The 21,781-nt window shown below is 53.0% G+C and overlaps 1 protein-coding gene across 5 annotated transcripts in view; it reads left to right on the top strand.

The window, feature by feature from the left end:
• The window catches only part of RGS9 (regulator of G protein signaling 9), a 32,405-nt gene extending 12,193 nt beyond the window's left edge, over positions 1–20,212 (top strand). The window contains exons 8-19 of one of the 5 annotated variants that reach the window (XM_038157273.1): positions 143–224; positions 541–603; positions 6,629–6,658; positions 7,258–7,319; positions 9,477–9,590; positions 10,480–10,595; positions 11,196–11,283; positions 11,793–11,931; positions 12,505–12,590; positions 13,889–14,003; positions 17,929–18,320; positions 19,135–20,212. In XM_038157273.1, coding sequence (XP_038013201.1) covers positions 143–224; positions 541–603; positions 6,629–6,658; positions 7,258–7,319; positions 9,477–9,590; positions 10,480–10,595; positions 11,196–11,283; positions 11,793–11,931; positions 12,505–12,590; positions 13,889–14,003; positions 17,929–18,320; positions 19,135–19,291 — 1,444 coding nt within the window. In that variant the 3' untranslated portion in view covers positions 19,292–20,212. Of the gene's footprint in view, positions 1–142; positions 225–540; positions 604–6,628; positions 6,659–7,257; positions 7,320–9,476; positions 9,591–10,479; positions 10,596–11,195; positions 11,284–11,792; positions 11,932–12,504; positions 12,591–13,886; positions 17,144–17,928; positions 18,321–19,134 lie in introns of those variants that run through there. The other 4 variants (XM_038157272.1, XR_005259365.1, XM_038157276.1 and 1 more) reach the window with 4 other exon arrangements.
• Positions 20,213–21,781: the final 1,569 nt, after the last annotated feature.

Genomic DNA, 21,781 nt, shown 5'->3' with positions numbered 1-21,781 from the left:
CAGGATGTGGTCAGGGGTGGCATCGGGGCAGCGATGGCGCGGTCAGGCCGGGACCCACGGGAGCCTGGAGGTGTGCCCTGCTTCTCATCCCACTGATTTCAGGAGGGCAAAATTCCTGAATTCCCCTGTTCTTGGCTTGCAGGGCAGGGAAGGAGCGGAAGAAGGAGGACAGGTATGCCCTGGACTGCCAGGAGAGAGCCTACTGGCTTGTGAACAGAGCTCCTGTGAGTAGAGGGTGACAGGGTGGCCTCAGTGACTCGGTGGTGCCCTCCCTGCAGCCACCTGGGACAAGCTCCCACGTGGAAAGGGCACAGCCTCTGGGCCATGTGCCAGGGAAGGGCCAGCCCAGAGCTGCCCTGAGTCCCCACCACCTTCCCTTGGCTGTTCCCAAAGCTGCAAGGGACAGAGGTCCAGCTGCAGCTTGAAGAGGGGCATTCCCAAATCTGGGGGTTCCCAAGCCTGGGGGTCTCCTCTGCATTTGTGTGATGCACAGCCTTTAAACCCAATGAGTTACAAAGCTTTGTTTGCTGTTCACCACAGCCAGGCATGCTGGATGTCCTCGAGTATGGATTAGACCGTGTCACAGATCCCAATGAAAATAAGGTAAACCAGGTGAGACAGGGTTGGTTTTTCTTTACACACCTACTGAATTTGTCTGGGAGGACCCAGAAAATGTCCCTGGGGTTGTCATTTTTTGGGCGCTGCAGGCTGAGTGTGTCAGCTCAGCTCTAAGAGCTGAACAGGCCAGAGGCTGAGGCTCTCTCACCCGGGAGGTGAGGCCCTCAAAACAGGCTTTGGCAGCTTCTTCTGCCTCGAAAAGACTTTGTCAGCTTTCTTGCCACACCAGTTAGTGTGAGTGCTTGGCTGCAGGACATGTTTTCTTTGCTGGTGAAGCTGAACCAAGGAATCCTCTGTCTCCAGGTGCTCCTTGCTGCCTTTTTGTGAGTGCTGAATGAACTTTGAGGGGTGTAAAGGGTCAGTGCAGAGATCCAGATTTAAAATGAAATTACAGAATACCTCCCAGAGGGTAATTAATGTGTGGTAAGATGATGAAGAGGTTGGTGTGGTGGATAGGAGACACAAAATGTTGCCAAAAAATGCATATTGTAGACCATAAGGAAGCAGAATCAGTGAACTGAGAGCATGAGGGCTGTAACTGGGTGAACTGGTCTGAGATCACACAGATGCAGTCAGTGGATGAGGAGCTGGAGCTGCTGCTCCCTTCCCCATCAGCCCTCTGAGATGATCCTGTCTCTGTGCCCTTAGCAGTGTTCCTTTGGAAGAAAAGTCAAAACATCTCTCAGCAATTCAATGCAAATGTTTCTGCCATCACACTCACAGTGTGCCCACAACTTCCCATTCTTGTAGCAGCCTCTAAACATCTCCAGCCAAGGCAGGATAATTGCTTTGGCCAGCTGTGTTCTGTTGCTATAGAGACTGAAAAGGAGCAAAGTGGAGGCTTGGGGTGTATTTTATTTTTTTTTTTCTTGCTGTAAGTAGCAGCTGCTGGAAAGCCTTTTTCTTTCTTTTTTTTTAAGAGTAAAGAAGTAGTGGAAAGGGAAAGGGATAGAAAGAGGAGTGAGCCAACTTCTCACCCACAGTTTTACAGCTGACATGGAAGGGATTTTAGGTTTGCAAACGGTCTGAAGAGCTCCATCCATCTGCCAGCTGCCTGGTAGCACGGAGGGGGAGCTGAGGGATCTCTGCCCACTTCCACCCTGGCCATAAGAGACAGGGGCAGCTCCCCCCATCAAGGGAGGCTCCAGGGAGGGCAGAAGCCCAAGGACACCAGCTTTGGGGTGACTTCCCTGCCCCTCTCCTTTCTGTGCCTCCCCTCTGGAGGCTGAGCTGAAGAGGAAAGGTTCTCCTTGCTCCTCCTTTTGCTTTTGAAAGAGTGGTTGAGAATATATGAGACAGCCAAGAGCCCTCATGGAGCCACCTTTGGACCAGCAGCTTTATTTTTGTCCTCTGCTGTCACCAACACCTGTGGCTCAGCAGCCTTTGGTGAGCAGAAAGAATGGGCCAAGCTCTGATTTGTGTCCCTGCTCCTGCTCAGTCTACCCTCACTTTGTTGGCCAAATTATGGAGTTTTTTATCTTGGCAGTTGAGAAGGAAAGAAAAGAATGAATTCCTGATTTCTTTGAAGCTGAGATTAGCATGAACATCTCTCCTCTTGCTCAGACCCTTTGGTGGGCTGCTCCCCCTCACAGATAGAGTCCTCTGGTGCTCAGAATCGTTTGAAACACTTTTATTACTGATCCATGGGCAGACCTCGTGGTTACAATGAGTTAGGGGTTGTGGGTGGGCAGGAGGAGTCAGGCAGAAGTAGCCACCCATTGAACAGCTAATTTAGGGATGTTTTAGCCTTTAGTTGCTGGCTCTCAGGCTCACAGCAAGCCTCACTGTTTGAGAATGCCCACTCAGTGCCTGCAGGTACCTGCACAGCCTCTGCCTCCTGGAACCAGAATATTTCTAAAGAGCTTTAGCTCCCCCAAAAACCTCTGTGCTGCACTCAGGGGCTGCTGAATGACGTGCCCTGGTTTGTTGTGTGCAGCAAATCAGCCACAGATCAACGAGTCATTGCTGGCCTTTAATTTCATAAATCCCTGCCAGTTTGCCTGATAAAATTCTGCTGCATCATCACAAGTTTGGAGAGCACAGAGTCAGGGGAAGATAAACAGGGGAAAAATGGCCATTTGAACAAGGCTGGGGGCATGGGCTGGGGCAGATTTGATTTCCAGCTGCAGGGCTGGATGCCCCAGCACAGTGGAGATGGGTGTTGAGATGATCTAACGCCAGAGTCAGGATTTGCCTCTGCAGGATCTCAGCTGGCTGAGTGCAGGGAGCAGGGGTGCACTCAGCAGGGGTGTTGGGGTGTGCAGAGGCAGCTGGGGTGCACTTTGCAGGGTTGCAGAGGCAGATCTTCCTGCCCAGAGGCAGCTCTTCCTGCCCAGAGCTCTGGAGGGAGGCTGGGCTGGCTCTGCCCTGTGCTCAGTGGCCAATTCCCTGCACAGGATTCCAGGGATCAGCCTCAGCCAAGCTCTGTGCATGGAGCACTCGGGGCAGAGTGAGGCTGGAACTGCAGTGTCCTGGTCCCAAACAAACTCTGCACAACCTTCTTCACTCCCAGCTCCTTCCAGGCATCCACCCAAAGCTGTTTCCAGGTGTTTATGACCTCTGTAAACAGGGAGGCAAAACCACCATGACCATCATCTCCCCAGTGTGGTCAGGAAGTCTCCCACTGGGCAGAGGAGCAAGCAGGTAGCTGGGAATGAGCAGATATCCCAGCTCTTGTAGGAGCTGGTGGCCTCAGCCACGGGGATCAGCTCCAGGGAGGGCTCTGATCAGCTCCTGGCTGGCTCCCAGCTGGGCTCTGCAGCCACATTTCTCTTCACAGAGAAAAGCAAGGCACAATTCTTCCCAAGAATATTTCTGGGTTTCACATTCTCTGAACCTCAGAGAAAGCAAAAACAATTCTTACCTTATTTGCTGTACCTGTGTTTGTGCAAAAGCAGAATGTAATATGGAGATGGTTTACCCAAAGTGGTGGTGTTTTGTTCCCTTGGCCTGTCAGGGCCAAGTGTGTGTGTGGGGACTGACAGTCACGAGATTCTGTGCAGTTGTGTGCAGCTAAGTGCTTAGCAAATTCAGTTTAAATGTAATATAACATAGAACAGAATAATACAGTATAATAAAGTCATTAATTAGCCTTCTCCTAAGATGAAGTCAGATGCATCATTCTCTCCCCCTTGTCAGGGGCAAAAATATCTTCAATAGGGCTCTGCAGCCCCAGTGCCTGGGGAGCACAGAGCTGCTGGCACGGGGTGTGACCAGGGCACTCAGGGTGTCTCAGGGCCGTCACAGGATGTGGAACAGCTCGTGGCACTCGCTTGGGACACACTGAGGCCTTGCAGTAATTGCCATGCTGATTTGGAGGCCGCGGGGCCGGGAGCTGATCCGCGCTAATTGCGATAAGTCACTCGTTAAGGGCATTGCAAAATTAATCTCATTATGAGAAACCACTCTTTTGTTCCAAAGATGATTTCCTGCCAAATGAGGCAGAGTGGGTGGGTGGTGCAGGGCACTGTGGCACTGCTGCAGTCAGTAGTGGGGGTAGGGGAGGGTGGGTGGTGGGCACCGCTGGCAGTGCTCAGTGGGACATGGAGAGTGCTCAGGGCCACTTGCAGCAGCTCTGAACTGGGAGCTGGTTCTGGGGGCGCTGTGGGAGTGAGAGGGAAATGAAATGATGAGCAGCTCTGGGTGAAATAGCTGAGATTCCTCCCAGTTACTGCTGATTTGAGAACTGCAAGGGGCTGAGCACAGCCAGCACCTGCAGCCTCCCCAGTGTTCAGCGCTGGGCTCCCCTTGGATTTGGTGCAGTTCAGTTTGTGCCGCTGCTCAGAGAGGCTCAGCCCCTTTCTGGGGGGGCCTTGGCAAATCCCCTCCCCACCTGGAGCACCCCAGCAAAGCCCCCCTTGTTTTCCCAGGAGCAGCTGCCCACCACACTGACCTCCACACGGACTGCAGCAGGAGGGCATCCTTGGTGTGTGGGGCACTTAAAAAATGAAATCTTCCCTTGTTTGCTGATTTTTCTTCCCCCACATATAATTTTCCTGTTGTGATGGCATTTTAATTGATCCCTTTCTGTCTCTGTATAACATTTGACTCACTGTGCTCTCTTTCTCTTTCCCACAGCTGTTTGTCTCATGTGTGTGTGGTGTGCTGCCAGCCTCAGACCCCTCTAGAAGATAACACCACTTTCCTGCCACGTGAGCTGCCTTCAAGCCACTGTGCCAGCACCCACTTCTCCTTCCCCACTGCACCAGGCCTGTCTGAGGCCCCAGCTGAGGAAAAAAGTGGAAGAAAATAGAGTTTTTTTAAATGATTTGAACGTGTTGAAATCACTGCTCTAGCCACAAGTTCCATCAAATGGAGCCCTTCAGCTGGCACTTGTAAATCTGATGAGGCCTGGTTTGTAGCTGAGATTCCCCAGGGAGACAGTGAACTCCTGTTGTGCAGGAGTGGAGCAGAAACACAGGTCTCTAAACAGGACACTTCAGGACAGTAAATACAATAAATTTCTCCGTGCAAGCAGGTGATTTTTCCCTTCCACTTCTGCAGTCTGTCTGAACCCATGACACTGTAGAAGTGAGGGGAAGAAATGGTGTCTGTATGCAAGGTGGCCTGGAATGAGGGATGCAGCTGAGAGCAGAGGAGGCTGAGAAGCTGTTCCTCAGCTCCTCCATCATTTATCAGGGTGTCCCAGGAGCTTGTGAATCGGCAGGGGAGGTTGTGCAGCCCTGTGAGCAAGGATCCTGCTGTCCTAGAGCTTTTTCTGTCCCCTGATGTGTCAGTCCTTTCCCCCTCTCCCACAGGGGGCCAGCACAGCATCACTGCTGGCTTTTGCTGCCCTGTTTGTCCCTGCTGAGGTGGTCTGTGCTGCCCACTCAGAGCTGCTCATGGTATTCCCAGCAGGAAAAGCTTCCTCCCCTCACAACACCACTGTGAGGACTTTTTTTGATGCCCCTCTGGCCAGGCTGGGTCTGGGTCAGGGTCAGGGCTGGCTCCGTGGTGGTGCTGTAGGGATTGGGCTCTGCTGCATTTCTGGCTCCTGCTGCTGAAATGGTGAGTTCAGAAACAAGTGTCAGCAAAATGGGGGTGTTTTCCTGCCTTGTGGAGAAGAGTTTCTCCCTCCTGAGCAGGACTGGTGATGGTTAAAGTGCAAAAGCAGATCAGTGTCCCCACAAAGCAGCCCTGGGAGAGCATCTTGCCTTTCCCAAAACAGGGGCAGTTTGGGGTGCAGGGTCTCTGGGGAGGTGAGGGGAGAGCAGAGCTGCCTGTGGCATTCAGTACCAGAATCTTCATCCCTCATCCCTCACAAACTGCACTCCACCAAGGCACTCTGCAGACCCCCACCTGCCCCAGGGTTTTTTTTGATAGAATAATTTTGGGATGCAGGTCTTGACTGAAACAGGAGCTGAGCAACTGAAACCCCTGAGCCTTTAAAGGCTTGCTGGGAGCATCCCTGACTTAGCCTGTCTTTCCTTCTCCCTTCTGCAGTTTATTCCACACAAAGTAACTGTGCTTCAAAGGAAGCTGTGTGAATAAACACCCTGCAGTTAATTCCTTGCCTTCGATTGCCTGCTCATTTGTGGATGACATGTAACATAGGCTGAGTTATTCAAATCACAACGTAAACACCCTTTGCACAGCAGATACTGCTTCTGAGGCTTTTAATTGTGGTGTTTATATTTTGCAATGTGTTGGTTCCTGTCTCCTTTAGCTAATATTGAATGATCTAATCTGTGTCTCGTAAATGAATCTATTTTAGCTCCATTAGAATAACCCCTTAATTGAAGGCATGCAGGCAGCCTGTGATGGGAGAAGCAATGCTAAACAGTAAATACAGCTAATGGGACAATTTACCGTGTGGGGATGCTCTTAGCTTTGATGATACCCTGATTAGCTCAGCTGCTGTGTTTGATTTTAATTGTAATCAGAATTAATTGGAGAGCGCTGCACAACGGCAGCCCTGCAACGGTGTTTCCATGTCTCAAAAAAAAAACCCAAACCAAGTGTAAGTACCCATCCCAATTTAATAATTCTCTTTTTTTTATATATTTTACAGAAAAATACTATGGAATTCTATAGGAGAGAGGTGAGTGGTGCTTCCCTCACTTCTCAGTGTTCATCCTGTGTGAGTTGCTTCCACCAGTGCCCTCTGTGCAGGGCACGGGCTCTTTAAAAAGCAGGATCCCTGCCTCATGGAGCTTTTATCAATGTAATTTCAGGACATTCCCTCCCACTGCAGCTCTCCCAGTGACGGGAAGGCTCAGGCAAGGACAGACACCAGGGCTAAAATCCAATAGATCAAAATTAGTGGTGGGGAAATCACAGTGGCGCCAGCACAGAGACAGCCAAGAATCAATGATAATTACATGCTAAATCATCCAGAGCATTTGTAGGTGCTGAGGATGGTAGCTATTATTCAATTTCTATATAACATGGGGAGTGCTTTTTAATTACTTGCACATTGCAAAGTGTGTTTCTGATGTTTGCAGTAAGCTCGGTGAAAACAGACATTTTACTGAGACAATTCCGGGGTCCTCTGGTTCCTTGGACATTCAGGAATTAGGGAAGAAGCAGTCCCTGCTGTAATTAGCCCCACTACCTGGGAGAGAACCTGTTTGAGGTTTAGATAGGCCTTATCTCTCTCGTATCCATGCTCCTAACCATGGCCATGTCTGATCCCCTCAGATCATGTACTATCAGCAGGCCATCCTGAAGACCAGAGTGAAATCTTCTGTCTCTCTTGGAGGGTAAGTCCTGATTTCCTTCTGTCCACACATTAATTAGTCTTCAGTGCTTATCTCCTAATGAGCTGATGAAGCTGTCTGCTCTGGCAGCTGGTGACTCAGCCAGGGGATCCATGTGGTGGCCCAGTGCTGTCTGGGCTGTCTGGGAGGAGGAGGCTGAGGAGGGATCGGAGTCCCAGGCAGGATGAAGCTCTCTGGGAGCTTTGCTGCAGAGCAGCACCAGCGCCTGGGCTGAGAATCCCACTGAAATCAGGAGATGCTGACACTGCTCTGTCAGCTGTGATGCCTGGGCACAGCCCTGCAGCCAGGGGAGGATCCAGCAGTGTGTCTGTCCTTCAGGAGGAGCAACCAGCAGGACAGACTGACCCTCCTGTCACTGGTCCCCACCCTGGGCTGGATTCACCCCCACGAGTGTCCCTGCCCATGGTGGTGCTCTGCTCTGGCTGTGTAACACTGGTTATTCTGCACTGCAGGGGGAATCAGCCTCCCCATGAACATCCAAGCAATTAATTAGCAATTCCCCTTCCCGGGGGGAGTGTTTCCTGATTGCGTTCTTGATGAAACCTCCAGCCCTGGCATTAGGCACTGGTGTGTTTGCCAGAGGCATTCCTGCCTGGAACCTGCCTTGCTGACCAGGCTCCTTGAGGTGCAGCCTCAGAGCGTGCAGAGCACCTGCCTGCTTTGCACTGCCATTGCCACCAGGGATTCCTGTCACATCTGACATGAACCTGCTTTGCACTGCCATTGCCACCAGGGATTCCTGTCACATCTGACATGAACAAGGTGCTCAGGCCAGTCCCCTGGAGAAGAGTCTTGGATGAATGCAATGGGTGGAAGAGAGAGTCTTCTGAGAGCCACAATTTGCAGGGCACCAGCAGCTCTGCTCGTTTTGTCACTGCCTCAATTCTCCAAACTCTGAGCTGGAGCTGGGGTTACCTGGCTGCTTTCCAGGAATTTTGTGATGTTTCTCTGTTTGGCAATGGGGCTTTTCTCTCATTAGTTCGGGTGGGATGATGCTTCTGGTGGGATGCTTCTAGATCAAAAATCTCAGGAACTTTGGAGCTCCAGAGTGTCAGCTGCAGGGTTGGCTCCAAATCAAATTATTATTAATGAGGATTTGAGCAGCAACTGGGCAGTGTGCATGCTTCAGAGCATTGCAGTGACTTAGGAGAAGCTGCAAAGCACTTCAAGACCACACAGCAGTGCTGCCTGAGCTGACAGGTTTAGATTTGCTTGATCATGGGCTGGAGTGCCCGGTGCAGGTGCTGGATGCCTTGGCATTCCCAGTGGGAAGGCAGGATGGAGCAGCTGTGTGCCAGCCCTGTGGTTTGCTCTGTGCAGGAGCATTGTATAACTGCAGGGTATGTGCCAAGGTGCCTGTTAGCAAAGGGCTCCTGGACACTGCACTCCCAGCTCTGAGCACATGAAAGCACTTTGGCCTGGAAGGAATTTTAAATGCAGAAACCAGAGAATTTTAGTTTTTTTTTCAAGAATGAAAAAGGGAGGCGGGAGCTAAAATTCCAGGACATTAGTGAAATCGGTTGTAATTAGAAGTCTGGCCAAGTTGGAAGGTAGGAGAAGTGTTTGTCTGGTTCCTGATGGGAGAGAGACAGCTCTGCTTTGTGCCAAGCCCTCGGAGCCGCTCACAGAGAAACGAGCCCTGTGGTAGGTGATGGAGGAAAGGAGAAGCTGGGATGAGCCCTCAGCATTCCCTCACTTTCCCAGAGCTCCCTGAGTTCTCCCATGGCTCATGGGGAGGCTGCAGAGAACCCACCTGGCTCAGCACAACCCCTGTGTTCCTTTCCCTGCCACTTTCCCCCCAGAGCAGTGCAGGATCAGGCCCCGGCCAGCTGAGAACAGAAGGAGACAGAAACTCTCCTTAGAGTCCTAAATCTCTCTACCTTAAAATGAAAAAGCAGATGGAGGTGATGGAAGAGAGTCTTGTATCTCCTTGTATTTCAATTGACAAATTGACTGCTTTAAAAGGAGACTTCTGCTGGCAAATGGAAAAGATACCTGAGCTAATGAATTGATTTTTCTAGATCCCTGTGCTGAGAGTCCTGCACCTCTGAGGATATCTGTAGTCTGTTATTTGGCTGTAATGGGCCTGGCTGTAATTCTGGCTTCCAAATTCATATTTTGATTTTGGATTTGTTGCAGAGTTGTGAAGTATTCTGAGCAGTTCCTCTCCAATGATCCCATCCTGTCTGGATGTCTCCCCAGCAACCCTTGGATATCAGATGACCCTGACTTTTGGGATCTCAATGCAAAGCTGTATGTATTTCTCTTGTTTTGCCAACCTGTGGTTTACAGTGACCTTTATACTGATAGAAATCAGGAAAGGAAACCACTGATTTTCGTTGTGGTATCTGATCTCTGCTCATGAGCAGAGGAGCGTTCCCTTTCAAACTTACTCTGAAATTGGGAATACTCCCTGCTGAACTTTCAGCACTGCCTTCTTCAGGTGGAGCCTTCCTTAACATCACAGAAGTTCCTGAGCTGATGATGGGAGTGTGCACTCAGCCCCTGCTGATGGGTCTGATCCTCCCTGGGACGAGTGAGGCCCCCCTTAACCAGCACAGGAACGGAACAGGACCAGCTCAGGCTTCAGCTGCTCCCCTGGCTCTTTGCTCACCCCTCAGGCTGCTTCCTTGGGAGAGGCTTTGGGTTGGAGGCACACACTGGTGGTCCGTCCCTTCTCTGAGGCCTCCCCTGGTTTTCCCTTTGGACAGGGTTTGCTAATTACACGGTGGCATCTCGGGGCTTGGAGCATCCAACATCTCGGTGGTTCTGAGAGCAGCAGTCCTGGACTCATTGCATCCCATTAGACATCCCCAGGGGATGCCTGCACCGAGTGCCTTTATGAGGAGCAAAGCTCTGGGCAGCAGCCAGTGCCTCCTCCAGGATGGGACTGACAGACCTCAGGGCAAGGCTGGGTGTCACTGTGAGAGCTGCATAAATCCCAATTCAATTCTCATCCCGCTGCGCCCGAGTTGTTTAATTACAGCTTACTTAGGGGGTTGACTTCAGGAGCTCACTACACCACTCTGGAAAACAAGAGAATGCTGAGAAGTCCCTTGGCACTGCAGCAAAGGGCATTTTGGTTTTAATTAATCTGCTAATTAGAGAAAGCAGCGGTGCTGTTTGTGCTCTCCCCACGCAGGGTGGAGGTGCCCACCAGGATGCGCGTGGAGCGATGGGCCTTCAACTTCAGCGAGCTGATCCGGGACCCCAAAGGCCGCCAGAACTTCCAGATCTTCCTGAAGAAGGAGTTCAGCGGTGGGTGGCAGTGTCCCTGTTTGTCCCCAGGCTGAGGTGACGGGCACAGGCTGCTGCAGGCTGTGCAGCCAGGGCAGGCGGTACCATCTAGTGGCTCGGGACACACGGTACAGCCCGGCGTGTCCCCAGCGCGGGGATGGCCTCCGAGGGTTTACACTGCAGTTTAGGAAGGAGTTCTTCCCTGTCAGGGTGGGCTGGCCCTGGCACAGGTGCCCAGAGAAGCCGCGGCTGACCCTGGATCCTTGGCAGTGCCCAAGGCCAGGTCAGACAGGGCTTGGAGCAGCCTGGGACAGTGGAAGGTGTCCCTGCCCGTGGGACTGAGATGGGCTTTCAGGTCCCTTCCACCCCAGAGCATTCCATGATTCTCTGACTGCTCCCAGAGAAGCTGTAACTGCCTGAGCTCACAAGTTCTTAGAGGGGTCAGTGGGCAGAGAACAGGGGAGAGCTGTTTTCCTCTTTCAGTCACTGGAGAGTGACTTTCAGTCAATTGGAGAGACAGGTTTGGGGCCAGCAAATTGTGCCAAACAAATCCAGGAGTTGATAAATTGGATTGTGTTTTCCTCAATCTCACTCTCTGCTGATTGTGTCCTTGCCATGCAGGAGAGAATCTGGGTTTCTGGGAAGCCTGTGAGGATCTCAAGTATGGAGATCAATCCAAGGTCAAAGAAAAAGCAGAAGAAATCTACAAGTGAGTGTGAAAATTTTCCACTCTTTAACTCTTTGTGCATGAATCCCATCAGCTTCCACAGGTTCTCATTCTCCAAATGATTTATTCCTAAGATTTTTGCGTGCAGGCTGTTATCAGATGTGGCTGTCTTTTGTCCCCACACAGGAAAGGAACTTCAGGAGATGAAAAGAGAGCTGGATTTTTAAAATATATATATTTACTTTTCCTCTCTGTTGTCTGTTACATTTCAGCCTTAGGATGTAATTTAAATATCGGTGTGAAATAGCAAAGTTCTTGAGGCTGCCACAAGCCAAGTGGGGAGAGGCTTTTTGCTTCCAGTGAGCTAAAGTTTGGCTTCTATTATGTGCAAGAGGAAGTGAGTGCAGTCTCTGATGAAGAGAACATTGATTGCCCGAGATCAGGACAGCAAATTGCAGCAGGGAGCAGAAGGGACTTTTCCTTTCATGCATAGATTGGAGTCTGTGAACTCTCCAGCTGCTAATGGCACTGTTGATTCCTCCTCCTGGCAGGCTCTTCCTGGCTCCAGGAGCAAGGCGCTGGATTAACATCGATGGCAAAACAATGGGCATCACAGTCAAAGGCCTGGAGCACCCTCATCGTTATGTTCTAGATGCTGCTCAGACCCACATTTACATGCTGATGAAAAAGGTTTGTTATTTGCTGCCAGAGCCTGAGGGGGATTCCAGCCCTCTGGGCCTTTCAGTGCCTTTGTGTGCTATCAGCTGTCCCTTTCAAGGGGCCTTTGTTTGAAAATCCCTCAAATTTGCAGAGTGAAGCAAGTGCTGCTTCAGGCATTGGTATTTTGCTGCTGCTCCTTCCCTCTCAGCCTGCCCCCAAGGTGGTGGGGGTCAGGTGGGCACCAAGCAGCAGAACTGGACTGATTTTCACCCACTGATGAAAAGTTTGGCTCCTGGAACACAAGCTCCTCACCTTGCAGTGACTCTGAGACCCTGCTGGCCCAGGCTAAGCTTCATCCAGATCTTTTGATCTGGGTCTTACCTGTGAAGCTTTATTGTGAGATGGAAAATCCTGGGAATTTTACAGCAAGATGAAAGGATATTGGTTTAAATAGCTACATTTGCCTGAAAGATGCAAAGTCCCTTGAGCTGCTGGGGGAGATTATCCAGTTCCCAGCCTCCCTGGCTCCTGAGCAGCTGTATTTGGTGGTGATTTTAATAAGGGTGTTTGCAGCCCATAACTACCTCTTTTTTCTCCTAGTAGGACTCCTATGGCCGCTATTTAAAGTCTCCAATATACAAGGAAATGCTGGCCAAGGCTGTTGTGCCACAAGAGGGTGTCAAAAAAAGGCAAGTGAAACTGGCTGTAATTGTGGGGTTTGTTTTTCTTGTTGTAGCAAGGGTAGAAAAAGCCCAAGTTGCAGCAAAATTACTATGATTTAGATGTTCTCTTAATTAAATAAAATTTTGCACTGAGAAGATGCTTTGCTTTGAGACTGCTGGTGCTGTTTATTCATGAGCCCTTTGGAAAAGGCTTGTGAACAGGAGTGGAGCTGCTGATTGCTCAGCTGCCTTCTCTGCTGGGTCTGCTGAGAAGGGCTGGGATTGTTGAATTAATTCGTGGCTCCTTTCCTGGAAGGAGACAGCACTGGTGTCCTGGGCAGGGGAAGGCTCCTGCCCACCAAACATTGGCTGCCAGAGCAGAGGCAGACCCAAGGTTTGGGATAATCCACGGGATCTGCTCATGTCTGCCTGGACAAAGCTCACTCCTGGTGTCAAGGAAGGTGGCAGGCATTTGGGAACAAGCAGCACCTTGTGAGTGACAGCTGGCACAAGGTGGATGGCCTTGGAAATGGCTTTTTCCCAGCAAGATGAAGGTTATACAGCAAATCCAGGCCATTTGAGCTGCAGCTGCTCCTCAAACTGAGTGTGCAGTGCCAGACTGCGTGCTGTTTCTTTCTCTGTTCCACTCATCAACCTAGCAGGCAAGAAAGAGGAATCATGGACTTTCACACTGTTGTTTAATCTAAAGCCTGTTTTAAGTCGGTGGGAAAAGCCCTGCTGCTCCCTGGCCTGGGGTTAGGTCAGTTTTCCCCTGAGCCACACCTCCCGAGGTCCCTGGCAGATCCTGCCTGATCCTGGTGGTCCTGCCTTCATGTTTGTCAGTGCTTGTTCTGGATGCCCCAGACCTCAGCATCCCGTTGACCTGGAGCTGGTGCCTCATGCAGAGGTGGGTTAGCACCTGTTCCCACTGCTGGGCGTTGCTGAAGCAGGCAGTAGGTGTTTTTTGGGGGCATCACAGACACCAGGAACACCCACACTGGTCCCTGCCTTGATCTTCCCGAGGACACTGGAGAAAACTCCACGGATGGGAGCTGTGTGGCTTCACCCCGGGTGTGAGTTATGTGCCAACACAACAAAGGAGTGATGTGGGTGTGCCTGGAGTCCCTCAGGAGCGGGACTTTGACACTTTTAGCAGTCCTGTAGCCTGTGTGTGACACTGACTCACCGAGTGCTGTTTAAAGCACTTTGCGCTCCTTTGGCCAGCTCTGTGTCCGAGCTTGTCCCGTTGGGTCCCTTTACTTCCCGGGGGGGAGGTTTTGTTCCCTTCTCCTCAGTAACCCTCTCCTTCCCCTCTCTCTGCCCAGCACGGGTTTGTTCGGACGCCGCCACCTCCGCTCCAGCCCCAGCCCCATCATCCTGAGGCAGCAGGAGGAAGAGGCCAAAGCCAGGGAGGCCGCCAACACCGTGGACATCACGCAGGTCATGAGCAAGCTGGATCGCAGGAACCAGCTCCAGAAGGAAGCTCCTCCCAAGTAGGCTCTGAGCCCCGCAGGGAAAAGACAAGGCGAGGCTGGTGTTGAGCTTCGTCTCCCCTTCCTGAAGGTGTCAGTGCTGCTTTAGGTTTCCCAGGCCGGCTCTGCGCTCTGCCGGCTTCCCTCCCGTTGCCATGGCTTCTGGAGAGCAGATGTCCCTTCCCGGGCAGTGCCGGGCTGCTGCTGAGCCGGGCTCGGCGTGCAGCACCCCGCACACCTCGGAGGGGAGATGCCTTCTGCTGCCCCGCACCCCCGGAGGCTGCAGAGCCCGGCTGCGTGTCCCTGCTGCTCCAGGAGTGGGTGGCACAAGGCAGGGTAGAGCTGTGCCCCGGTGCTGCGGGTTCAGAGCAGCCTGCCTTGGTGCAAGGGGGGTGAGCCTGCGGGGAGCCGGGCGAGGTGACCCAGCCCAGAGTGTCCCTGCTGGCCTCCGTCCCCTCGGGGGGCTCTGCACCCTCCCAGGGTGTGTATCTGGTATCCCCTGAGAGGAGCACACCCCCACTCCAAGAGTCCTGCACCTCCAGCCAGCCCACAGGAAGAAGAGCTGCTTGTGGGAACAGTAGCAGGAGCATTTCTGAAGGTTTAGCTGACCTTCTGGATTTGAATGACACTCCCACATCCCCTGGCACGCTGGAGATGATCAGTAGGAAGCTCTGCTCTGCTCTCCCTGTGACTCCTATGCTGTGAGCTGGGTGTGCAGGTGCAGAGAGCAGCCCCTTGCCAGAGCCTGCATGAGGCCAAGAGAGATTTTATCCAATCCTTCCCACCTCTTGTCTTGTCTTTTTCCTGCTCTTCTATTTTCTATTGTTAACAATCCAACAGGAGGTAGCTGCAGTTGTCACTGGCTTGTAGCCCAGAGGCAAGGGAGAACAGGGTAGAGGTGTTAAGAGCACATTTCAACTTTAGGTAGTATTTTCTTTTTCATTTGTTCTGTCTCTTTTGCTCTGTAGAGTAAGGCAAGCTAAAATATCATATTACTGCTAAAGAGCTCAGGGAGATTGCAGGCCTTGCTGGAAAAGCCCAGCATGCCTGGACCAGGCCAATGGTTACCAGAAGGGTGAAGATTCCTGCAAAGCCCAGTAAAGGGAATTGAAGGGGCAGAAAAGCTTCCTTGTTTGTTAAGATTCTGGGGAAGGAAAGGAAGTGAGTGCAAGCACTGAGGTTTGGGAAGCTGCCTCTCTCCAGTTCACATTGTTCATCCCTTTTTAATAGTGGTAGGACTTTACAGAAAATGGGAGATCATAGAATCCCAGAATGGTTTGGATTTGAAAGGACCTTAAAGCTCATCTCATTCCACCCCCTGCCATGGGCAGGGACAACTTCCACTGTCCCAGGGTGCTCAGAGCCACATCCAGCCTGGCCTTGGACACCCCCAGGGATGGGGCAGCTTCTGGAGGGAGCTGGCAGGGAGTGGGAGCCCTCGGATAGTGGGGTGCAGGCAGGCCTCTGGAGCCCTGGGGTCCTTGCAGGGCAGCTCCCTGTGAACAGGGGACAGTCATGATGTCACTGTGTCCCTGACAGCTCTAACAGTGACTCTGGCCCTCCCCATGGCAGGATCAGGGCTGCACACTCTGATCTGGTGTCACTCCTCCACTTGTGGCTGAGCCAGGGAGGTTGTCCTGCCTTTCCTTACCCCATCACTGATAAGCCTCCTCAGAGGAATTCTGAGTCACCCCAGGCCTTCCCTCTGATGTCTGTGCTGAGTCTGTTCTCGCTCCTGCTGGAAGCACAGGCCCATTCTGCACTGCTGGACAGGGGAGCAGGCTCAGGCTGCCTATTTTAAAATTGAAACCCCAAGGCTTTGTTACATCAGGTGCTGAGCACCCTCAGCATACTTGGACATCAGAGCATTGGAAGACTCTCCAGAACCTGGCAGGGTTGGCCCAAAGCCAGTGGGCTGTGATGAGCTCTACAGCCTCTGCAGAGTTGTGTAACATGGAGCACTGAGCATGTTGGGATTGCCAGTATGTAGGAACATGTGGAAGATCAAGTCAGGGTATAAATAATAAATAACAAATCTGTGTGTTCCCGTCAGTCCCTCTGATTCTACTTCTATTTTGTCTGCTGCTTTGCTTGTTATGTTCTCTGTATCCATTCCTTTCTCTGATTTTTTTATCATCTCTGCTTGGCATTGCTGCTCCCCTGCCATGGGTTGTGCTGCATGCTCAGGAGTCACTGTGCTTGTGGAACACCAGTTACTGTGTGTGGAACACCAGGTAGTGCTTGTGGAACACCAGTTACTGTGTGTGGAACACCAGTTAGTGCTTGTGGAACACCAGTTACTGTGTGTGGAACACCAGTTAGTGCTTGTGGAACACCAGGTAGTGCATGTGGAACACCAGTTACTGTGTGTGGAACACCAGTTAGTGCATGTGGAACACCAGGTAGTGCATGTGGAACACCAGTTACTGTGTGTGGAACACCAGGTAGTGCTTGTGGAACACCAGTTACTGTGTGTGGAACACCAGGTAGTGCTTGTGGAACACCAGGTAGTGCATGTGGAACACCAGTTACTGTGTGTGGAACACCAGGTAGTGCATGTGGAACACCAGGTAGTGCATGTGGAACACCAGTTACTGTGTGTGGAACACCAGGTAGTGCATGTGGAACACCAGGTAGTGCATGTGGAACACCAGTTAGTGCGTGTGGAACACCAGTTACTGTGTGTGGAACACCAGTCCTTGCTTGTGGAACACCAGTTAGTGCGTGTGGAACACCAGTTACTGTGTGTGGAACACCAGTCCTTGCTTGTGGAACACCAGTTAGTGCATGTGGAATACCTGTTACTGTGTGTGGACACCTGTTAGTGCATGTGGAACAAGCAACCATCCTTCACACTCAGGCAGGAGCTGTCTTTGCCCTGCCACAGGCTGATGGAGCTGTCACAGCCCAGCCTTCTGCTCCTCATCCTCTGCTGCTCAGTCCCTGAAGAGGAAAGTTGCCTGGTACAAGCTGAACTTCACTTTGTGCCAGACGAGAAATTGTTTGTTTCCATGTGTTGTTTAATTTTTTTTGGCCATGGCTTCCATGCATTCATCTGTCTAATAAAAATAAATGTAGAAAACAGAAAAAGAGCCGAGTTCATCCTTCTCTGTCGTGTCTCAGTGTGTTCATGCTTCTCTGTGCCATCTCTGCATGTGTGTGTACAAGTCCTGTGCGTGCCTCTGCTCTCAGCTCCTCTCCTTGGACACTTGAGCTGCATTTCATTTTGCTGGGACTAAGTCCTTGAGAAATGGGAGGGGACCTGGCATGCAGCATGTGCTGTCCTTGTCCTGTCCAGTCTGTGCTTGGGCTTGTCCTGAGGGCTGACTGAGCAGTGCTGGAGCCGCCCCAGAACCCAGCCAGGCACACTGGGGTTCCAGCAGGAGATGTCATTGGTACCACGAGGTGGGCTGGGGCTCGGGGTCTGTTCCCGGCCCTGGTGGTGCCGTGGGTGTGACATGGTTGTGCTGTTCATAACCAAGATCACATTCCCGGGATGACAGCCTCCTCAGCTAATTGTGCTGAGGAATGATACAAGCTGGTGTCTCCTCCAGCATCCCGGCGGGTGTGGGGCTGATCTGTCAGCACCCGCTGGGGCTGTGGTGGCAGCAGTGACCCTGCAGGCAAGTTGTGACACCCCAGTGCTCTGGCAGTGGGAAGGGGACAGAGCTGCAGGACAGGGGGACACGGGCACAGGCATGGCTGGGGTGGCCAGAGCTGCAGGACAGGGGGACACGGGCACAGGCATGGCTGGGGTGGCCAGAGCTGCCTCCCAGCTAAGCCTTCTCTCCTGGCAGCACCAAAGGAGAGGGGTTCTCCTCATGAAGAAGCCCGGGGAGCCCTGGGTGTCACCCCCAGACCTGACCGAGCCTCTCTCCTTTTCCTCCCCACAGCCAGGCCTCCTCGCCTCCTGCTCCCCTGGCCCGGCTGCCCACGCTGGCCCCAGCACCGCGGCATCGCCACCAGCCGTGCCCCAGGCCGTGCCTCCCGTGTCCCCGGCCCTGCCCCGGGGCCCCGCCTGCCCCTCAGCCACCAGCCGGGCCGCGGGCAGCGCCGCGGGCACCCAGCCGGACCCGCGGGCCGCCGGCCCCGGCCCCTTCCCGTCCGGCGGCCGCAGATCGCGCCCGGCCGCCCGGGCCTGGGCCCGCTTCCTGCGGAGGGGCTGCCGCAGCTCGGGCAGCCTGGCCCCGCTGCCGGCCCGCTGCCCGGCCGTGCCCCACGGCAAGGTGCAGCCGCTGGGCGGGCGGGAGCGGCGGCTGCGGCCGGACAGCAGGACGGTCAGCAGGTGAGCGGCGCACGGACACACGGACACCCGGCTGGAGAGGGCTCGGCTCCAGGGCCGGTTCGGTTTGGGATTAGCCAGAGGGAGAGGTCCCTGAGAACCTGTCTGGCAGTCACCTTTGCCACACTCGCCCCAAACCCCGGTGTCTTCCCTGTGTCCATTCCTCCAGTTTTCCGATGGGAGCAGGCCGGGAGCCCGTGCTGGCGGTGCCTCTGCTATTGTCACACCTCCTGCTCAGGGTGCGAAACCCCAGGTTTTACTTTTAATCCCTGAATTTGGAAAACCTCAGTGTTCTTGAGCACTGACTCAGGTTTGGTTTGGTAATTTCAAGTCAGAGGAGAACTAGAAGTGACAAGGGACGGGAAATCTTGAGTAAGAGTCGCTAAGTGTTTGTCGGTCCAGGGCAGAGATGGGGAATTTTTGCCTGGAAAGGCTGCCCCTGCAGGAACCAAACCCTGGCCATGTCCCTCACCAGGAGCAGCGTGTCCCTGATCCCGTTTAACCCACCTCTGCTGCTGACCGTGTGGATGAGTCCACATTATAAATTCCTAAAGCACAAACCTGAGGGCTCCTGCTCTACCTGGCTCCGTGCTCCGGAGCTCTGTCACACGGCGTTGCAGCTTCAAAGGAGCGGCAGCGCACGTTCCCTTCGTCCTCCCTCTCCGTGGGCTCGTGCCCGGGAGTTTTGCTTTGGGATTTGGGGCTGGAACGGTGGAAATCTGAAAGCCGAGCTCACTTGCCGCCTCGGAGCACATCAAAAAGCGCTGTATGTGTGTTTGTGTGTGTGTGTGTGATGAGTTTGTGTTTCCCAACGCAGCTTCTTCCAAGTCAGAACGGCCGCGCCTCTGGAGAGCCCAGCGTGCCCCAGGGGCTCCAGGCAGGGAGAGGACAGGCAGCAGCAGGCTCGGAAGGACTCTGCAAAGGAGCTGATCTGCCCCTGGGAGACCCCCACGGAGCAGGGGAGAGCGGGGTAACCCCGACACGGACGCTCCTGCCAGGCCTGAGACCACAGTGTTTGCCGTGCGTGGCTCAGCACATGGTGGAGAAGTGTGTTGGAGCCATCCTCCAGCACCAGGGACACCCAGACCACCACAGCTCTGGATAGCAGCCCCTGGTGTGCCCAGCTGTTTGTGATCCAAGAGCTCCAAGCCTCTCTGGACTGGTTTTCTTTCCTGTCTTTGGTGTGCTCAGTTCTGCTGATGACAAACTCGTTGATAAATGAGCCTGGTTCCATGCCTTGGAGCAGATGGAGGACGTGTGGGGTGATGTCCTGGGAAGCGGTGTCTTATCGGAGTTTCTGCCTTGGCCATGAGGTGTCAGCACACTGAACACAGCACAGCTGGAGCGGGGCTGGCAGGGGGCTGGCAGGGTTCAGTACTGAAACTGGGGTGTGTTTGTGTCCCCAGCTTGGGCCCACCGCCTATTAATTACAATTTTTAAATTTTAAAGTGTGCTGATTAAGAGGCTGGGGAAAATGGAGTGCCCCTCAGGAGATGCTGAGTGGCAAAGCATCATTCCTTCATCCAAACCAAACATGATCCCAGAGGCATCAGAGTGTGCAGAGCCCTCCTGCATTAGCTCCAGCTTCCCAGTGCATGGGTTTGAAACCATGGCTCGACCTGGGAACACCTGGGGAGATCCAAGCCAAATCCCTGTTGGTGTTTTGGGCCCCTCCAAGCTGGGACTGATGTGTTGCCACAGGCAATGCTGATATTGAGTGTTGGACTGTTGCCTTCCTTGTGCCAGTGTTTGAAGATGGTTGTTTTATTCCCTGGACGAGTTTCCTCAGTGTGTGTGTGCTGTGGGTCCCTGTTCTGTACCTTGGCCATGACCTGTGACTTCTGATGTTGCTGTTTTGTACTTTCTGATTATAAATGGAGTTTTTCCTGTGTGGCTGATGTGGTTCCACATGCTCAGTCCTGCTATGGGATTTAAATCTGTCCTCACACACACTCAGTGCTCCCTGTTTCCCCCAGGTCTGGGCTGACACTTCCCATCGCAGGGAAGTTTGGGAAAATCAGAAGGCTGCTTCTGTCTCCAAAGAGTCTTTCCCAGGCTGCTGGCCCTCACTGCCATGGTGCTCCTCTTGTACAAACACACGTTGGCTCTCGGTGGCTTTGCTCTGTTAGAGAGACCTGGTCTGGCTCTGCTGCCACTGACAGGGACATCTGTTATCGATGAGAGACAAATCTGGTGTCTTCTGCAATTTTTTGTGTGAGTATTGTTACTTAGCTAGTCCTGGCAGGATGCTGGTGATGTGTAAGCCAGGAAACACAACAGGAAGACATTGTGATTTGTCAGAGAAAAGAACATTATATTTTATATTATGTACATATGATAAGAGCCATCCTACTGTAAATACTTCTCTCATTGGTTTCAGGCTTCTCTTGGGCACCTCCTTGCCTTTGAATACTCCTCGTGTTCATCTTCTACACCACAGGAAAGAGTTCAGATGCAAATCTGCTGCTCTGCCAGGGCTGGGACACCCAGTGCAGCCAGGTACACACCTATCCCAGAGGCCAGCTCTGGCAGTTCCCAACATTTATCCCTTCAGGGCACTGATTTTTATTCCCCAATATCTTCTAAATATCTTTTCTCCCAATATCCTTCAAGCAGAGCTCTTTTCCCTGAGGGCACAGGGCATCTCAAGCCCTTGCCTGGTCCCCCTCCCTGTGCCTTGGCTCCCCCGGGTGCCTGCTGACTGCAGGTTGGAAATGACAGCTCCAGAGGCCCCGGGCCCCTCCTGCCCCCGTGCTGTGACATCTGAGGCTGTGTCCCCTGCTGGAGGCCTGGCGTGCCGGAGTTGGGAGCGCTTTCAGCTCTGGCACTTCAAACCCCTCGCTGTGCAGGAGCCCACTTATCGCTGCCTGGAGTCACCTGGAGGAATTAGCTCGCTGCAGCAACTTAGACATCCAAGGTATTCCTGTAATGTGAGGGATGTGTAAGGTTAATGACTGGAAAAAGTGATCGCTCCCTGTGGGCAGTTTCTCAGAAAACTCCCTGCTGCTTGGCTGCCAGAAGAAAGGAGATTCCAGCAGCAGCGGCGGCGGCGGCGAGGGAGCCTCGTGTCCTTTGCAGAGGCTCCTTTCTCCAGCCTCCCATGGCTGCACAGACCCTCCCACTCTGTCTCCTCGGTGCTGGAGGAGCTCCCACACCCCGTGTGCTGCTGGGTGGGCTGTGGTGGTCCGGCTTTGGACAGCCACAGAATGAAGCTGGAAGGAGATTCTTACCTGAGTGGTTCTCCAAGTGCTTCGCTCCCAAGCGTGGAGCTCCCACACCCACTGTGGGGTGGGCTGCTCCAGCATCCTTCACTCGGGCTGATTCACAGCTGCTGGGATTTGTTGTTGGAGCAGCCTGGAAAACGAGAGCAGCTTCTGGGATTCCCCTGCACCTCCATGAGAGCTCTTCCCAGGCTGCCTCAGCCACCAGCCTCAAGGGGACACTGTTGGGATAGGATGGGAGCG

This window comes from Motacilla alba, chromosome 18 (assembly GCF_015832195.1).
Source record: "Motacilla alba alba isolate MOTALB_02 chromosome 18, Motacilla_alba_V1.0_pri, whole genome shotgun sequence".
Classification (NCBI taxonomy): Eukaryota; Metazoa; Chordata; class Aves; order Passeriformes; family Motacillidae; genus Motacilla; species Motacilla alba.
The sequence above is the reverse complement of the archived record's forward strand: the minus strand, read 5'-3'. Positions and strand labels throughout refer to the sequence as shown.